General features: G+C 42.3%; 1 protein-coding gene across 1 annotated transcript in view; it reads left to right on the top strand.

Annotated features, from left to right (window-relative positions):
• Window positions 1-17,839, top strand: part of ITGBL1 (integrin subunit beta like 1) — a 139,367-nt gene that overhangs the window by 45,530 nt on the left and 75,998 nt on the right. The window contains exons 3-4 of the mRNA XM_028728201.2: window positions 15,644-15,790; window positions 16,555-16,677. Of these exons, the coding sequence (XP_028584034.2) occupies window positions 15,644-15,790; window positions 16,555-16,677 (270 nt within the window). The remainder of the gene's footprint in view (window positions 1-15,643; window positions 15,791-16,554; window positions 16,678-17,839) is intronic.

The raw sequence follows: 17,839 nt of genomic DNA, 5'->3' as shown, positions 1-17,839 counted from the left end.
GACAGTTATGTGCAGCAATTTGTTACCTTACTTCCATTTCTTATTTTATAAATCACCAATATTCAATTTCAACTTTAAAATCTGTTGGTCTTAAATTAAACTGCTTGTAAAGAGCATAGTATTTCTTCAAGTTTCAACATTACCTTAAACATCACATATTTTCATATATCTTACAATAGTTTTACTGCCGCCATGATTCTTTCATTCGTGCATTCTCCTAACATTCATACAATTTATAGTGTTTTTGTAAGTAGTCCTTAAATTTTTTCCAATCCTCTTCCATCGTCTCTGTTGGATAGTGTTCTTGAAGCTACCAGCATGAGTTTGACCAAACTGCGGGAGGCAGTGGAAGACAGGAGTGCCTGGCGTGCTCTGGTCCATGGGGTTACAAAGAGTCGGACACGGCTAAACGACTAAACAACAAGTGTATTGGTGTTAACGAATGTAGGCATTATCACCTAGCCATTTAATGCAATCACATTTCCATATACTGTTTGAATAAATGCATATGAACACGTGGAGAGCCAGTGTGGTGTAGTGGTTAAGAGCGGTAGTTTCGTAATCTGGGGAACCGGGTTCGTGTCTCCGCTCCTCCACATGCAGCTGCTGGGTGACCTTGGGCTAGTCACACTTCTTTGAAGTCTCTCAGCCCCACTCACCTCACAGAATGTTTGTTGTGGGGGAGGAAGGGAAGGGAGAATGTTAGCCGCTTTGAGACTCCTGAAGGGGAGTGAAAGGTGGGATATCAAATCCAAACTACTACTACTACTCCTCCTCCTCCTCTTCTTCTTCTTCTTCTTCTTCTTCTTCTTCTTCTTCTTCTTCTGAAACAAACTGTTGATCACTGGTCTATGACCCCTTGCAATAGAAAACTGATTTTGTTATATGGCGCAAGTAGACAGGAGAAGATTGGAACCAGTTCTCATGCTTGCTAGCCAAGGATCTCATTCCAGGGTAGAGGAAGGTGATATGCATATGAAGAACATGTGAATTTGAGAAGTTCCTGGTGAATCAGGCTGATGGCCCATCTAGTCCAGCATCCTAGTGGCTAACCAGATATCTGCTTGTCAGTGTCGACATGAGATATATGGGTGTGAGGGTGGGGCTGCAGTGGAGTGTATGGAATCCGAGTAAACATTTCATTCAGAATTCTATGCTCTTCTATATTTTTAAAGTGTATTTTTAAATGACCATGTTTGCACAGCAGTTAAATATGCTTGTACAGTGATTCATATATTTGCAGGGCAAAGCCTTGCGTGGCGAATTTGCAATCATCCATATGTATAAGGTTTCTAATGTTTGGTTAACCTCAGTTAACCCTGCGAGTGAAATCCAGTCCTGCCTTCCCAGTTGCACAATGCCTTCTGATCCAGCAGAGATGTCCACTAACATAAGAGAAGGAGAGGTGATTCTTGTCAAGTCCCCCTCCTGTTTCAGCTCCCTGTGTCTTCTGCAAAACTGGAGGGACCTTTCAGAACCACGTGCAAGGTGGTGTGCAGAAGAAGGGGAAATTTGAGATAATTGTTTCCCTTTCCCTTATGTTAGCTGAGTCTTCAATTAGATCAAAAGTCATTCCATGAGCAGAATGGTGACATTGGATTTCACCCTGTGCAACTTATTTCCAGCCCTGGCTTTCCTATCCTATAATGGTGCATTAAAATGCAGCCTCTTCTAAACTTTATGGTGAGTTGGCAGTGGGTTGAGAGGGAAGAGGGCAATTTTGAAAAATTTTATTAGCAAGATTTGTTGTTTTTTAAACATCAGCTTTTGCATTTCCTGAATACTCTGATACATTTATTTGCTTTAAAAACATATCAATATTTTAAAAAGTGTTATTTGAGAGAAAATATGTTTAAAAATAAATCTAAATATTTTAAATGCAAATTTCCAGGCAGATTTTCTTTTCTTTCTTTTTAAAGTGCAGATTAATGTGGAAATGCAACAGAATGGGCTGATGAGTGGCTATATGAATGCTGCATGTCCTAGAAACAGGCTGGTTTGTCTGTTGCCTCTTCTCTCTCATTTCCACGAGGATAAGTTTTTAGCTTCTGTTTGTGGTTTTGAACAAACCACAGCTTCTCATATCTGAATGTGGGAAACTGTGGTTTGTTTGCAGCTGGTTCACAAAACAAGATCTGAAATAGCAGTTTGAGCGTAGTTTGATTAAAGTATGGTTTGTACAAACCACAGTTTCCGGTGTTTGGACATGAAAAAGGAAGGGGAGGGGAGCAGAGTTGCACCTGCTCATTTGTGTAATGCTGCTAATGTTTTAGCATCATTCTGAGCTGAGCCAATATCAGGGTCACTTTTTGCTGCATAGAATGGGCACAATCTAGCGCAAACTACTCACTTTTCAGCCCCATTGATTTCAGGAGGAAAGTTAAGAAGTATGCTTAGCTCTTTCCCGCTAAATTAATGGTGCTTTAAAGTGTTTAACTGCAGGCTGAATTGTGCTGGAAGTTTCCTCAGCTTTCCCTAATTAATTTCCATTCAGGAAATATGTATTATCTGTGTGCTAAAATGTACATAAGGAAGAACAACATGAAGGAACCGATTACCTCGGCTATGCCACCCACACCTGCATAACGTTCTTTGAGTATAAAGTACACTGTTTCTTGCAGAGAAAATAAAACAATCTGTTCTTTTTCATCCATCACACTCTCCTCATTTGACTTCTTCCTGGTGTCTTTTCCCACCACCAGCCCTAGAGAAGTAAAAATAAACTTAATTTCAGTTTGTATTGCAATGTAACCTCTGATATTTCAAAAGCATATAATCCATGTGCTGATTGCTCTTTGTTTCACTACACGCCAATCTGCAAATTCCCTCGGTGTAAGACCTGCCCCTACCTGCTAGCTGCTATTATTATTTATATGGACTGGGGCTCTTTTTTCCTCCTTCCTTTGTCTTAAAGCTGGCAGTGTTTATTCTGCGACCACAATATCAGCACCTGCTCTGCCATGGTGACAATTTTCTACCACCCCCACCTTGTCTGTCTTCCTATACAGCTGGTTCTAATTTCAGTTGAGGCTTTCTCCCTCCTCTTCTCTCTCTCCCCCTCAACCCGCAAACGATTCCTTTTCCAGATGAACACTGTGTACAGCCTGACAGCATCAGGTCTGTGAGCATTGCCAGCAGAGAATTCTTCCCATCACACACACAACTGCACTTGCCATCATAGGCTCAGTGTGAAAGTATGTAGACTCATGCATTCGCCCAAGTCCAGCCATTAACAGATGGCTGTACTGTTTTTGTAGCTGCAGCCTCGCATTGTGGCAGTTTGCCACAATGAGTGCAGGCCATCCTCTGCACAAACACACTCCCCTGTTTCTTTCCTTCCTCCCATGCATGCACACAAGCTACACTTCCCATATCCTCAACCAGTTCTGCTCCACGGCTAAGCAGGTGTAACTTCACTTAGTGATGGCAAAGGACTGGATGGGGATATGGCACAAGTCTTCTATGTGAGCATCCTGATGAAGGAGAAGAGAAACAAAACTCAGTACATACCTATGAAGCTTTTTCCACACACACACACACACACACACACACACACAACCTGTGTGATGCATCTCATGATGTGAGAGTGCAAAATTTTACCTGGAACACAGAGCAAGAATTGGATTCTCTGTCTACTTCAAGCTTTCACACCCTGTGACCAACCTAGCTAAAGGCATCTCACAAGTCATATATAGAGCTCAAATTCCTGGTTTCCTTGCCTGCCTGGAACTGCAAAAGCAGGGTTTTCAGGCACCTGATGGTTCCGGATAATGGTTGTTGGGACTGCATTTGGTTTGGTGGCAGGACAATTTGAACAGACCTGTGTAACCCTGAAGAAGAGTAACAAGATCCTGTTTGACAAGATCCAATTGCCCTTTTCCACTTGTGGCTTATTCTTCTCCCCGTGCGCTCTCCTGCGTTGCTTCTGCACTTGCTGTTTTTGTCTGGCATTACCATCCTTGCCAACTTCTTTCATTCCAGATTCCTCCCCCCTCCATGTTTTGATCATTTCTTTGCCCCCAGGCCTGATTTCTGACACGCCACCCCTGCTTTAAACTGCACTGCACTGCCAACTCATCCACTGGGAACTGGCAAAGAACTACCAGATATTTTTGGGTCTGCTATGACTTATTAGAAGCTTCTTTCTTTCAGCTCCTGTCTCTAATTACTTTCTGATTGCCTGGCCCTGGTGTTACTGATCAGTTGCCACTTAATTAGTCAATTCCTGTTCCTTGCAGGGAGTTGACTATTAATTTCCTTGTTTCCTGTTGTTGTTGTTGTTATTGTTTATTTGAAACAGTTCCATTTTGTCCACACCCACATAAATTAATGAAAGAAACTCAGTAAGTAAGCACACACTCTGTGGAAATAAGGAATTTACTCCTGAAGATGTCATACTGAAGACTTGATAGCATTTGCCAGTAATGTTGTGACTATGTTGAACAGGAAGCAATTAAAGGCAGAAGCCACAAGATAAGATCTTCCCATTAAAGTTGTAGGAAAGCAATGCCTTAGAAGAGCTAACAAGTTCTTCTGTGGAAACCATCTTCCTCTCAAGCCCTGCACTCCCTGCTTTTACGAAGAAAAGGAAGCATTAAACTTGTGCCCTTGGGATGGGGAAAACCTTCTCAGATGCTCAGAGTCTACAGCTTCCACCATCTCTGATCATGCTGGCTCAGGCTGATGGGAGCTGGAGTCCAGCAACATCTGGAGGGTCATAGGTACTTCATCCTGCAAAGCAGGATAGGACCCATCTGCCTTTAATACTTGTGCAAAGCAGAGTTTCATCAGGGTCCAGTTTTCTCACTCCAGCTTCACATGCTGCACTGCCAGTGGCCAGATTTATTTCCTCTATGCAATTATGGAAGGTGTCAGAGCCCTGCCCTCCATTGTGTACGTGATCGCCCTTCATGAGGAAAATGTGAGGACGTGAGAAGTGTGTGTGTTTTCTCACTGAGCAATGGCAATGGAACATCTCTTTTTCCTACGCGCTATTCAAGTATTCAGAAACGTGTGCTGTTTCTCATAGATGGAATTATTCAGCTAAGAAGCGAGCAGAATGAGGTCTGCTTGTGCAATGGCACTTCCCACCTGCTTTGCTTCCGCTTAGTCTCCCCAAATCTGCTCTGGAGGTTTGAGAGAACCCAGAATGGGGTGAGAGGAAGGAGGAGAGGAGAGATCGTTCCATTGGGCAAGCATAAATGCTTCGCTGACAGAACAGCCTCCTTAGCGCTACTTTGAACAGATATGTTTTCAGGTTCTTGTCCTTGACTTGGTTTTTTATACTCTGTTTTTAATGCTTGCATTATCTATTAAGTCACATTGGGTCTGTTATAGGAAAATCCTTGGGCTCACTTGGATTACCAAACAAAGACACCAGCCAGGAATAGAGGAGCAAAACAGCAGCCAGTAGATCTGGTCTTTATTAAAAAAAAAAAAAAAAACCTGTTGCAACAGGACTGCCACCCACCGCATGGGAGAAGCAGGAAGAAGCCCAGAACACAGGATGGCTCCCACTTTTATCAGTTTTACAAAGATACACACAGCACCCCTAAAATTACATCATGGATACATCACACACAGATCACAAATTGGGAGGGTCTGGTGAAAGAAACCTGAGCATCAGGTTTGTCCCCATCCTTCCCTTGACCTCCACCTCACACCCATCAAGTGAGACAAAAGAAATATTTACAAGTTCCTGGTTTCCCAGGCCAAGTTAATCACACCCCTTCGCCCCAACCCAGTTCCTAATCCATTCCTGAATGGTTTGCCATTGTCCATAGGGTGACTGCTTGTCTGGCCCCCATTTGCCAGGATGCCAGCGATTATCTCTTGTGCAAGAGGCTGCTGTGTACCTGAGCCCAGTTTCAGGGATTATGGCTGCCCACATCCCAGACTCCCCCATTGGTAGCCATTCCTTTCCTGAACAGAACAAAGTTGGAATGGCACAAATCCATTCTGGAGTGATTTTATGTGACTTTCTAAAGTTTTCCCAGTGAGCCAATTTGTTGTTGTTGTTGTTGCTTAGTCGTGTCCGACTCTTCATGACCCCATGGACCAGAGCACGTCAGGCATTCCTGTACTCCACTGCCTCCTGCAGCTTAGGCAAACTCATGTTCGTAGCTTCGGACAACACTGTCCAACCATCTCGTCCTCTTTCATCCCCTTCTCCTTGTGCCCTCCATCTTTCCCAACATCAGAATCTTTTCCAGGGAGTCTTCTCTTCTCATGAGGTGGCCAAAGTATTGGAGCCTCAGCTTCAGAATCTGTCCTTCCAGTGAGCACTCAGGCCTGATTTCCTTAAGAATGGATAGGTTTGATCATCTTGCAGTCCATGGGACTCTCAAGATTCTCCTCCAGCCCCATAATTCAAAAGTATCAATTCCTTGGCGATCAGCCTTCTTTATGGTCCAGCTCTCACTTCCATACATCACTATTGGGAAAACCATAGTGAAGAAATAAGAGACGACACGGGGGTTGAATGCAAGTGAGCTGTGCAGGTGCAAGCTAACTTTGAGCTATGCAGAACCTCTTTTTATTAGCAAGATATGCAAAACCAGAAAGATACATTCAGGGCTTTGCCCTTTATACCTATCCAATCCTGAGCCCCCTGGGTGTTGCCTAGTTATCTATACAACGTGCTCCACCACACCATGTTTCCATTGCAGGGGAAAATACCTTTGCAAAGGAGGTAAAGGTCAGGGCACGGAACACTGCTGAGGAGACAAAAGGTCAAAGAGTGGACATGGCGGCTAGACAAGCTGTGGCTTGTCTTATGCTGTGAGGGAGGGTGTGTCCCTACACATAGCTTTAACTATACGGACCTTTGTCGGCAAGGTGATGTCTCTGCTTTTTAAGATCTGTCTGGGTTTGTCATCGCTTTTCTCCCAAGAAGCAGGCGTCTTTTAATCAGCGAATTATTACATTTTGTAATGTGCAGCAGAGAGGCCCTTTGAATAGAGATAGGAAAAACTGTGATGAAGTGTTTTGTGGGGACATTTGCCGAAGCGATTGTGTTGATTTTGGTAGTCGGGGTGTGTGTATGATATCTGCTGGAGGAGCAACCCCCCAATCTTTACATAAATTCCTGCAACAGGTCACTTTGTGTGAGAAACACAACTAAAGGCTTATGCTAATAAAGATGGGGATGGGCGAGAGGGGAGAGGGGAGAGGAGCCATGTACTTGCACATCCATCCCTGCACATGGTGTGTTTTCCCAATGCAGTCCATAAATGGAGGCCATCCGCCATGGTTCAGCCTGCTGAAGGCACATAGGCTATCCCTCCTGGTGTCTGCTCACAGTTACAGCCTGCATATGTTCAACAGGCTGCCCAATGAAGACTTACCCTCATTGTGTGGACAGGGTTAGGGAGGGACTAGTGGACAATGCAGAGGTGGGCAAATGTCTAACCCAACCTTCACCCCCACGTGGATCTGAATGCCTGAATAGGACTAGTGATTGTTCCCAAACATGGATCCTGCCAATGTTTACGTTTGATAAGGATGAGTGAAGAGAGTTTTTATCCTCTTTACATCAATCACCCCTTATTTCTTTACTGCTTAAATTTTGTTTTTGTTGTTTGTTTTTGTTATGAGAAGTGTTATGATCTGTCTGGAAAGCAATGAAATCCAGAATCATTCTCATATTGTCTGGAAGAGAGTAAATTGCCAATAAAGACAACTCTCTTGTTCTTCCTCTTATTAATTTGGCTCCAGGGAGCTGACTGACATTTTCTAGTTTCTGGCAAACAGTCCTGAGAAATGGTTGTTTTTGGGAAAATATTGTACAGTGGTACCTCGGGTTAAGTGCTTAATTCATTCTGAAGGTCCGTTCTTAACCTGAAACTGTTCTTAACCTGAAGCCTCACTTTAGCTAATGGGGCCTCCCGCTGCCGCCGCGCTGCCGGAGCACGATTTCTGTTCTCATCTTGAAGCAAAGTTCTTAACCAGAGGTACTATTTCTGGGTTAGCGGAGTCTGTAACCTGAAGCATATGTAACCCGAGGTACCACTGTATTATGAAAGAATGTGGATAATAATTTTACCACACATCTGGCTCCAATGTGTGGTTAATGTCTTCTTAACCCTTGATCAGGGGTATGGAACCACAGCCCCTCCAGATATTGTTGACCTGCAACACCCATCAAAGGAAAAAACCATGGCTGGTAAAATTAGGTGGTTAAAAAACAAACAAACCCAGTAAAGAGTAGCATGCCTACCTCTAAAGAGGGGCTAGTGGTGATTCACTAGTTGTTGTTTAATCGTTTAGTCGTGTCCGACTCTTCATGACCCCATAGACCAGAGCGTGTCAGGCACTCCTGTACTCCACTGCCTCCTGGAGTTTCCTCCTATTCATGTTGGTAGCTTCTAGAACACTGTCCAGCCATCTCGTCCTGTCGTCCCCGTCTCCTTGTGCCCTCAATCTTTCCCAACTTCAGGGTCTTTTCCAATGAGTCTTCTCTTCTCATGAGGTGGCCAAAGTATTGGAGCCTCAGCTTCAGCTTCACTAGTAGCAAACATCTATTAAGGAAAGGCTAACTTATCCTGATGACACTCTCCTGTGGATGTAGTTTTAAGAAAGACAGAAGCAATCACCTCATATTTCAGACTCCACTTTCTGCAGGAATTAAATTACACAGATCTACGTCACAAATGACCCTAGGATGTGAGTGATAATATTTGTCATTAATCATTCCTTCCTCAAAGTGACAAAAAACTTATCTTACTTGTAATCTTCTTTGTTTAAAAATACATTTTCTGGTAGAAGGGTAAATAGCTAATTCGTTTTGCATTTATTCTCCTTTCGTATGCAGGCAAATGCAGAATGGCTTTAATATTTATTCAAGGACCCTTGGTGTGAGGAGCACTAGATTTTGTCAAGACATACTTTTCTTTCTAGATTATATGACAAAAGTCTTAAAGAGTGCTGCCTGTCATCAGAATGCTGTCGTTCCCAGAGTTTTCAGTTTTGACTCTGACTATTATTATAATTATTTGAGGCAATGGTGGGGAAACTGAGGCCTGTGGACTTCATGCAGTCTTCTAGGCCTGGTCCTCAGAACAAGCCCCATAACCTTTCCCCAGAACACTCAACTCACTGACTCTCCAAGTGTTCTTGCCTGGGTGGAATGCAATAAGGTCTTGTATCACGTTTCATAAACTGAATTTCAAGCAACACAGCATTAAACTCCATATAGACAGGACCCACTTGTGTTTAATTGAAAGGGAGATGGTCAGAAACATAGGTCTATACTCCAAATTAAAACCAGATGTTGCAGGAGGGTGTGTCTTCATAGGAAATTGTTGGAGAAATTGTTTAGTTAGTTTCTCTTTCATTGTGCTCATTTAAGCCTTTACAGCTTGTAATCCACTTTCATGAGACTTTGAACAGATTGTTCAGCCAAGAAATAGGTGGATGAGTGGAGAGGGCAGTGTTGTTTTAAGTGTGATTCCATTACCCTTCAGGAATTCCTGGAAAACTGGCAGCATATCTTTTCTGGACAGCTACCGCATTGGTGGACTGCCAGTTCCTGCAAATGAACTGCATCGTACTCCCCATATTGTGCACCCGTGCTTTCAAATGTACTTAAAAAGCCATATAGGACCATAGTGCACTCAACTCCTTCCACTCCATGAGGATAGCTATTATTTAGTATTGTTTATAAATTATTTGATAGCATTGATATGCATGGCAATTCACAGGGACATGGCAGTGAAGCCTCCTAGCATTCTGCAGTCCATCCATATAGTTTGACTATGAATTTCACAACTCCAAGCCAATGATTTGTCGAAGGCACTCGCTTCCATCCTGCCAGCCTCTTTCCCTATACCTTTTTTTTTGGGGGGGGGGGGAAATCACCATTTTAGGATCTGCATAACATATATGTTACTCTGCGGCAGACAGCTGAGAACAACACATTAGGAGCTGTTGAGATAAACTGAAATGCTAGTCAGGTGTTGACCCCCGAATGATGAGCCATGATTCATTCCTTGCAGTTTAAGTAACACTATTTTAATGGCACCTGTTTTGGGTATCTGTTGCAGTGCCCACCCCACCAATAAATGGCACTCTGGCATTCACAATTCCAAGTGCAGCTACATTTTTCTTTTCTTGCTGTGTTGATTCCATGACTAATCAAAAGAGGGTGGAAAGAGATATCAGTTTCAAATGTTTCATTTCTTTTTGAAGGAAACAAAATGATTTTACTAATACAAAACCCTAGATTTTATATATAGATTTATGCATGAATAGCCCATCTGAAACGATGGTTTCCTTTATTAGTCATAAGCTCTTTCTTAAAGAAAATGTTTTTATTAAAGATTTTCTTGGGTTACAAAAGTAGATGCATTGCCTCTGCTTTCAGATCATAAATCCCTTTCTACAGTTCGGTTATATTCGATGTGAGACGTTAATGTTGTAGACAGTATAAGGCTGAGGCGGAGAGAGTGGGGTAGTAAACTTTCAGTCTTTTACATAGTATATGCACAGGTTTTTGTGTCAGCACCACGTGGGTAGGTTCTCCTTCTATTCATTTATTAGTTTTCATTGGCGGTGAGAGAGATTAGGGGGCCTTCAGCTGACTGCAGTGAGTTTTGTTTGCGTGTGTGAGGGGATGGTGGTGGTTGGGTCAAATTAGCCATATTGATTCAAATGCTGTCAGTGGGTTCTTGTTGTCATCTTGTTGGGCTGTGTGTGTAATAAAGGGGGGCCACACTGGGGTGAAGGTGTCCTCTTTTGTTTGACCCTGTCCTAGTTTCAAATTGGAGATTAACTTTTCTAGTACGGCTGTTTCCCATACAGTGTGTGTGTGTGTGTGTGTGTGTGTGTGTGTGTGTGTATAATTTGTTAAGTTTACTGAGGAATAACCCCCTAAACCCTGATCTGCCATGTGGGGATGAGGAAGTACCGTATTTTTCACTCTATAAGACAAACTGTTTCCCCCTTAAAATCTAAGGGGAAATGTCTCTGCATCTTATGGAGCGAATGTGTGGTCCCTGGGGCTGGCGAGGGGGAACCCGGGCTTCCCCCGCCAGCCCCACAAGCTCAGGGAGCAGCGGGAAGGCTGTGCACAGCCTTTCCGCTGCTCCCCGACCTGCTCTTTGGGGCTGGGGGAAACCCGGGCTTCCCCTGCCAGCCCCACAAGCTCAGGTAGCAGCGGGAAGGCTGCGCACACCTGCTCTTTGGTGGGGGGAACCCGGGCTCTGTAAGTGGTGGTGGGGAGGTTCACTGCCAAGCAACCCACATACTGAAAGCACAGTACAGCACATGCTAATACCAGTGGTGTTTGAAAACCATCCTGTTTGGGGTGAGAGGTCTGATCCAAGAACCCCTGCTCTGCTCTGCCAGTCTAGAGCCTGGTGCAGGGAGTGGGGGGAAGGTGAATTATCACCGACACCATCTTCTGCCCTCGCAGTTGCTGATTGCAGATGTGGATTTAGGGCAGTGCGGGCGGTTCCCTCACAAAGGGCACTGAGTCGAGTGTGCACCTTCCAGACTTCTTCCCAGAGCCTAGGTAGTTAGCGCTTGCTTTGGGAAGGATGAGGGCAAGCTCTAGGACCCTGCCCGAACCCTCACGTCTCCTTCCCAAAGCCTATCGCGTTACCTGGCTTTGGGAAGGCAGTGTGAGAGCTGGGTGTGTGCGTGCGTGCCAAATGTTGGCATTGCACAGGGTGCCGAATCACCAAGGTGTCGCTGATACCGTTATGAATCCACTGCTCTCTGCTACTACAGCCACAGTTTGTGTTGCTCTGCTGGTTATTGTTATTTTTACATTCACAAAAAGCAATCAATAAACTCAAAACAGACAGAAAGAACGAGAGAAGGAGCACATGTTCCAAACTGCAAACTAGGGAACACATGCACATAGAAATAAAAGAGAGTGGCTTTCGTTCTACAGCAGGGCTGGGGAAGGTGATGTCTTTGTTGTAAAGTGTTAACTCCATCTTTGAAATTTGTGATTTACTGACGGCACACTCCTGTGACAGCCCTCCAGATGCTGTTGAACTACTACTCCCATCAGCCCTAGCAAAGCACAACCAATGGCCAGGGATGATGGGAGTGGTAGTTCAGCAACACTGGGAGACTAAAAGTGTCCCCACAACTATTTTACAGGAAGGAACAGAATATAAAATCTGAGGAATAATAGCCATTCAGGGGGAAAAAAACCACACCTGTGCAAGAAATGCTACAAAACCATTTCAGACATCGGAGTATGAATTTTTCTAATACATATAGAATTTGTCCTTTAGAGTGAATAATATTCAAGATCATCCATGCAAATTCTTTATGACAAGCCTATGATGAGAATTCCTCCCCCTCTGTGTTTCTATGCCAGCATTATCCGCCAGAGGGCAACATTTTAATTTTTTTAAATCCACAGCACCTCTCTTTTCTTTCTTCTGAAAAAAGGATTGATAATTTTATTCATTGTATGCAACAAGGTTTGCTAACAACAACAACAACAACAACCTGAAGTTTTCCCTTACATCAGCATTACAAATCAATGTAGTTTTGTATGTTGTTTTGTGCTCAGAAGTAAGCACCATATAAGAGTATCAGCACCTCGTTTTTAAAAGATTATTTTTTCTACTTGATATAAGCATAAGTAATATGTTGCCAATGTTAATCAGAATATTTTTTATATAAAAGAACCTTCCAATAATATACAAAACCAAAAAAATGTAGGATTAACCTTTATCCAGGAAGATTAATCTGAGCATCCAGAATCTTGTTAGATTTGTCCTCACATTTGCTGGTTTGTTTATTTATTTATTTATTATGCAGCCTTCCTTTCCACCAAATGATGCTCAAGACAGCTAGCAACAAAAATATAAATAGTATAAAACTGCAATAAAATAAAATAAGGTAGATAAAACGTCAATAAAAGTCAGCTTATGGTTGCAAATTGTCAACACTGGTTCAGAGGAAAGAGAATTTTGTGGTGTGGTGGCGATTTGCTAGTCCCTGTGTGATGATCCTAATATTAATATTATGTGTGTACCCACCCCCAGAAAGACACTCTTTTTGTGCAGGCAGAGTCTGGCTCAGTGGATTATTTTGAAATTCTCTGAGTTAGGTGAAGATGCTTTATTCCCTCTCTCTCAAAGCTGGACAATAATTACAGAACTCTCCCATTTTCTCATTCTCTTTTCTGACTTCTAAATCCTCTGTGATTCAAGAGAGGATCAATCAAAAATGATTTCTTAAGCTATTCCATGAAGCACTTTTCAGATTCTGATAAGCTCTTTTTTGAATCATTCTCTGGTTCATAAAAAAACAGATACTAATGAGACCAATTTAATTACCATACCAGCTGCTACTCCTTTTTTATTCTTCCTGTATAGTGCAGAAAAGAATTCAATGTTTTAAGTCCTTTCACCTGCATGCTGAAAACCCCACATATTTTAATATGTGTATAAATTATAAAAGGTGACTAGTACCCCACACGTTTTGTTCTTGTCATCTGGAGATGTAAAGAGATTAACTGCGTGAGTGAAAAATCATGGTGCTTTATAAACATATTAGAGCAGCGGTTTGGAACTTCTGCTCCATGGGCCTAAACAGGCCTGCCTAGATTTCCCAATTTTGCCCATGAGGTAATCTTGGCTCCAACAACGCTCAAGAGTTGGTGGCCATTTTCAAGACCACTGCTGTTCCTTCTGAGGAGCTTTTAATCTTTAAATTAGACTTGGACTGGATAGCCCAAGAGAACAAAGAAAAGGCCTGCCATGAATTGGAAAGTAATGAAAATGGTGATGGAGAAAGGATGGAGCCAATGTGTTCATCCACATTCTCCCCAAATATATTTACAGTCACCTAATTGTGATGCCAGCATAGAGCTTCAATTACTCTTTTGAATAAAATCAAACCACTACTCCAAGTTCACAGCTATGTTTTTATAGGTTCCTTTATTTCAAAACAATCCTTTCTTTCCCAGTTTTTGGCCGTTGTGTAATAATGTTTTTGATTAATGCTTATCTCCATTGACTGTGAGGGATTAAGGCTGCCTGACCAGCAGCTAAAGGAGATTACGAAGGCTAGGCTGCTAAATTGATGTTTAAGGAACAAGGTAGCTGGGAGGGAGAACGTCTTTCACACTTTTGTTTGGCGCTTCTTTTATTCCATGAAGATCAAAGGAGATTGAGCTCTTAATTCGCCAGGGGGACTGGAATAGAAGGCAGCTAAATTGTGATATTTTTATTGTATTAAAAAGAGATTGATGGAAGGGTGGTGGTGTTTTGTTTGTTTTTTTAAATAAAAACTAATAATAGTGGATACTTATATTTATGGACCAATTCAAGCCACAATTGACCACCAGTGAAAGGATGTGTGTGTGGAGGGGGCGGTGGTGGAGATACCTCTATGATTTTTTTTTTAAAATGTCACTCTTTTTCTGCAATCTTTTCACTTTGCTAGGTGGAAGGGAGGGTATAAAACTGTCAAAGGCTTTGAGGCAAGTATGGTACTTGAGAATTAAACATTTCTTAAATGTGAAGTTAGTGTGGAATCTTTGGACAATCTGGAGAAATAAAAAATAATACATTTTTTTAAATGTTACTCATTATTAACATAAGCATTACTCAGGAAGAGGGGCTATACTCCCCCAGTACCCAGTTGTCATGGATATGCCTAACTTGGTACATGTGAGTATGCTTATGTTTAGGGAAGATGATATTAGTTTTATAGCCATAATGATATACTCATGTTAAAACTTACACCCTTAAAAAAAATAATACATTGACATCTTGTCCCTTGGAATATGAATGGTGAACTCCTAGATCTCTGTAAGTCAAGCAACACATAGACCTTTCAAGCACCATGGAGCATCATGTGATTTTTCTGTTGGTGCATAAGCATTCTTCCATCTCCTGATCCATGGATGCATGGAGAATTAGAACTTAAGAGGGGCTTGAGTACTTCCTCTGATATACCCATCCCACTCTTACTTGTTAGCCAGGTTGCATGAAGGTGGTGAGAGAGCCATGCATTTCTGCTTGGGTGACAAATAAATGCATCTGCCAAGTAACTAGCTGTGCTAACTCCCAGGGTGGATGCTTACCCTTTTAAAATGGAGCTCAGTAGTGTTAAGTTGTCTGGACCTGACAAATCGTTTTTAACAGAAGCCAGGTTAATCAGAAGATGAAAGAGAGAAATGTGGGGTGTTGGTAGGAGTAACTGATTGAAAAGCTCAATAATAGAGGGGGGAACCCAGCCAGATGGGTGGGGTATAAATAATAAAATTATTGTTATGATGATTATAAGCAGATGGAGGCACTGACAGTATGGTAGGAAAGCATCCACACATTTATTTATTTATTACCTTTACATGTAACTGCACATTTTCTCTCATGGTCCTTCATAAGCAAGAATATATTTTTGAAAAATTCTCTTCTATTTTTAAATGAAAGTCCACATTCATTTAAAGAGAAGGTGCCAGGCTCTCTGTTCTGTAACTGGATTTTGATTTGTGTTTGATGGCTCACGCTCAAACCATTTGATTGGTTAATAGCCACGTAACATTTACATCTAATCGTTTGTATATAAATTGCACCATGTTAAGAGCAAATTAATGGCATTTCAAAATAAAACATTGAGATTTGCTGCGTGCATATGCTGATCAGCGATTCTTTGACTATTCATCCAGGCCATGGAAAGTGTGACTGTGGAAAGTGCAAATGTGAGGACGGTTGGTATGGTGATGCCTGCCAATACCCAACGACCTGCAACCTTACGCGGAAGAAAAGTAACGAAATGTGCAAGAATTCGCAGGATAACATCTGCTCAAATGCAGGTGAGGTTTAATTTTGCTTTGTTTTGATGGATGGACGCAGGGGTAAACAGGAGACGCTTGGGTAATCTGTTATGTGAGTTTGAATTATATGGGGTTTAAAGAGGGGTTTAAAGGAAATGTGCAAGAACTGGAATATTTTGAGAATCCAGCATAAATGAATAGCACGAAGAATTAATTCCCAGGGAACATGCACAGTGGGTTGGATGCAGCTGAAGATTGCACTGATACTTTGCTTTGTTGCAATTACATTTGGGCCGGTTGGAATTCCTGTGTTGCATCAGAGCTATATCCTTTGTAGAGAAAGTGCTGGTCCAGATCTGATTATTAGATTGTAGAAAAAGTGATGTCTGGTGGGGGTACTAAACCTATCATGGAGGTTTGGAATTAAATGTACTAGAGCCACAAAGTTCTATAAACAATGACCCAGGCTTACCTTGAGACCACTAGGCCCTTGTCCACCTGTGACAATGTCATTGGGGGCATGATAGCCTTCAGTTTTGTAATGCTCCTTTTGACATGTATGTGGCTCTCGATACCACAACCACCCCTCACATGTCTTAGAGTGGAACATCCAACTCCATTTCGAGGGCTCTACTCTAGCACATCCCATTGTTATAAATGAAGTAAATAATAATTTAATACCTTACAGACATGGATAAGGCCATGAAATCATGCTGCATTCCAAGGGATTAGAATAGATTGCCTTTGACATTTCTTCTTGCACTCTGACTTTTCCATGTTGTCTTTGTTTCCGGTTCTAACAGGAACTTGTCATTGTGGCCGATGTAAATGTGACAATTTAGAAGGAAATGGATTGATCCATGGTAAATATTGTGAGTGTGATGACAGAGAATGCATAGATGAAGAAACAGGAGAGATGTGTACAGGTAAGTGTATTTACGGAGATGGAGAATTATTGCAAGTGTTAATCAAATAATATTGAGATGGCATTTGGGGGGGATTTTTGCATGAAAGGGCTGCACTCCAACACTATCCATGATGATTGCATTCTATCAAAGCCACTGTTTTCGATGGGATTTAATCACAAGTACTTTTAGGCGGATTGGATCCCAGGTGGCAAATTCTATAGCTAAACTCTACCATTTCTCTGTTGCCAAAGGAGGCACAAGCTTTCAATTTTTATTTTGTTTGCATAGTTTCTGCCACATGGAGAAACTTTTTGATAGGAGCAGTGGTTGTGAAGAATGAGAGAGCTGCATTTTAGGAAGCAGGAGCCTTGTAAGACATCTTGTGTTAGCCAGATGTAAGGTTAGCAGTTACAGAGAATAGAGGGGGTATGATGTTGCTTTAGGCCAATAGGTAGTATGAATATTACTCCGCTGAGGCAATTTAAGGGTTACAACAGTGAAAATTAGTATCTTGGTAGGCTCCAGTCCACATACCATGACAGTATGAACACTTACTTCATTCCCTGTGGTCATTATTTCGAAGAGGTTTATAGCCTCAGAGGACTCAGCAAAAAGCAGCAACAGTCCAGTCCATTCCTTCACTAGCAGGAGTAATTTCTCTTATTACAATAAATGGGATTTTGCACAGTCTTAAATCATGGGTGTGCACGATCTTGGGCTCCATGATCACTGCTGATGGTGACAGCAGTCACGAAATTAAAAGACGCCTGCTTCTTGGGAGAAAAGCAATGGCAAACCTAGACAGCACCTTAAAAAGCAGAGACATCACCTTGCCGACAAAGGTCCGTATAGTTAAAGCTATGGTTTTCTCAGTAGTGATGTATGGAAGTGAGAGCTGGACCATAAAGAAGGCTGATCGCCGAAGAATTGATGCTTTTGAATTATGGTGCTGGAGGAGACTCTTGAGAGTCCCATGGACTGCAAGAAGATCAAACCTATCCATTCTTAAGGAAATCAGGCCTGAGTGCTCACTGGAAGGACAGATCTTGAAGCTGAGGCTCCAATACTTTGGCCACTTCATGAGAAGACAACCCTGGAAAAGATTCTGATGTTGGGAAAGATGGGAGGGCACAAGGAGAAGGGGACGTCAGAGGAGGAGATGGTTGGGCAGTGTTTTCAA

Source organism: Podarcis muralis, chromosome 4 (assembly GCF_964188315.1).
Source record: "Podarcis muralis chromosome 4, rPodMur119.hap1.1, whole genome shotgun sequence".
In the NCBI taxonomy this organism is placed as follows: Eukaryota; Metazoa; Chordata; class Lepidosauria; order Squamata; family Lacertidae; genus Podarcis; species Podarcis muralis.
The sequence above is the reverse complement of the archived record's forward strand: the minus strand, read 5'-3'. Positions and strand labels throughout refer to the sequence as shown.